Here is a 2,184-nt window from a genome sequence, read left to right on the forward strand (position 1 = left end):
AAAAGAAAAATAAAGAGTAAAATAAAAAATTCTATAAGATTACAAGCTTAGTCATTATCTTCTTCCTCTTCCTCTTCCTCATCATAATTTGAATCTTGGCTTTTATCTTTCTTCTTGTTCAATCTTTCCAAATCCTTTACTTTCTTCTGAAGAGCATCTCGCTCAGTCTTTACTCTTACATAGTGTTTGAAGAGCTCTTCTTTCTTCATCTTCTTTAATTTCATTTCTTTTGCCAAGATTTTCTCTGCTTCAACAATGGGGCCGAACTGTAACAAGTAAAATGAATTGTAGAGCTGCATCCTAAACCTTTCAAACAGAAGTGTTCGGATAGACAAACACTCACATCGTCAAAACTTTCCTCAGCTGCAACAGCATTTTCTTCTTCAGATCCTGACTCTATCATCTGACGTTTGCGTGACTTCCTCTCCCTTTCCTGAAAGACGGAAACACGTGCAAGCAATAACATAGTAATGAAATATTTGACACAGAAAATTCCATAACCATTTTGAGGGCCCCTCATTATGTGAAATATATTTCATCTACACTCACTAGTTTTGAGTCTAGCAGGCTGCTGGAACTTTTGGGCTCATCACAGGTGAACTTTGACAGTGCATCCTAGAAACAGATATATTTAATTGAATTAGGAAAAGGGCCGCCACAGTAGAAGTAATCTGGGGAAACTTGAAAGAAAGTACTCATATGTACCTTCACGTTTTTGAGAGAAGTTGCAGACTTCATCTCCCGCTTTGGAGTTGTTATTAATGTGTTGGTGGAGCCAATAGTTTGTAGAGACTGAAAGAAAATATTACATAAGTTAGCTGAAACAAATATCCCTTAATTTAGGAAGGTACATACATTAAACAAAGTGCAACATATTACGATCTTCAACAATAACTTACACTTCCTCCACGATTTGATCTGCTTCTGGTCTGAAAAATAGGACAGTATAAATGGGAGAGGCCACAAAACTTTTATACCAGGTACGAAAGGTTAGCAGAATTTGAAGGTGTGTAATATGAAAGGCGAACTTGATAATATACCTTAAGAGAGAGTGACCTCTTTGATAGTGGACTTTTTTGGACTTTGTTAGAGTCCTCTAAATTTTTAGCATATTCTTAGGGAAAAAATAAGTGTTATAATACACCTACTCAGAAACCAAAATTTGTTTTCTTCCCAAACAGCTATAGTTAAGACAGTAATATATGAAAGGAATATACCCGAATTTTTTCAATGCTGGTTATGTTGGCAGATTCTACTTCTTCTTCATCGCTTATCGTAACTATGGCTTCTGCATCTTGCATGAATTGCTCCTGTAGAAATTGTAATAAGTCAACACGTGATTTCTTATGCAGATGTTATCGTATCTCAAAGCATGGTATGAATTATAGTACCTCTTCCATCACCAAGGGCAGTACCGGGCCATCCTTCACAATAACAAATGGATCAATGTGAGCAGGTATATCCTCCTGCAAAAGAATTGTGATGGCAAGGACAAAAACCATTACAAATTCTGTACCCTTGTTTTGAAGAAAGTGAACCACTACCTTGTCTGACGGCACTGCTGGAGGGTGGAACAAAGAATCCTCCTGTAGTGGCGTATCCTCCTGCACTGCTGCAGGATCTAATGCAGAATTCTCCTGCAAATCTATAAGGGAAGCTTGTACGTCCTTGTTGGGTTCATACACACCCACCTGCAAAACAATGAGACATACTAAATTGAAAGCATTTGCAAAGTCAGTAAAGATTACTGATTAAATATTTTAAATGTACTATTACCTTAGCTAACTCAACAGGAGGGTCAGACTCCTTGGTCTGCTTTGTGAGCTTGGAAAGTATGCCTTCCCTGGGTTTGAATGAAGAACCAAACTTGCTTCTGGATGCACCAAACTAAAAAAACCCACATACAACAGAAATTCAAATTATTTGCAAAATCTTCACACTTAATTAAGAAGGTCAAATGTAATTACCTGCATAGTTGGACCAAAAGGGGATTTCGTTGCAGACTTAGAAAAAAAATCAGATTGAAATGGAGTTGGACCCTACAAGTACAACAAAGTTCGCGAATTTAAAAAAAAACTAAACAGTCTACACACATCTGTAACAAAAATAAATAAACCAATGGAATGACGTCACCTCAGAATGATGCATTGTGGAAGTAGAAGCAGCCCTTGGAATGGTGGATGT

At 37.2% G+C, this 2,184-nt stretch overlaps 1 protein-coding gene across 1 annotated transcript; it reads right to left on the bottom strand.

The window, feature by feature from the left end:
- Positions 1-41: 41 nt before the first annotated feature.
- Positions 42-1,392, bottom strand: LOC113211389 (uncharacterized). The gene is made up of 5 exons (XM_026429754.2): positions 900-1,392; positions 706-792; positions 550-615; positions 344-433; positions 42-266 (listed from the first exon to the last, which is right to left on the bottom strand). The coding sequence occupies exons 2-5, from the start codon at positions 736-738 to the stop codon at positions 48-50; spliced, it is 408 nt and encodes a 135-aa protein (XP_026285539.1). The 5' UTR covers positions 739-792; positions 900-1,392; the 3' UTR covers positions 42-47.
- Positions 1,393-2,184: the final 792 nt, after the last annotated feature.

The sequence above is a fragment of the Frankliniella occidentalis genome, unplaced genomic scaffold (genome assembly GCF_000697945.3).
Source record: "Frankliniella occidentalis isolate FOCC.00 unplaced genomic scaffold, Focc_3.1 Scaffold537, whole genome shotgun sequence".
NCBI classification, from domain to species: domain Eukaryota; kingdom Metazoa; phylum Arthropoda; class Insecta; order Thysanoptera; family Thripidae; genus Frankliniella; species Frankliniella occidentalis.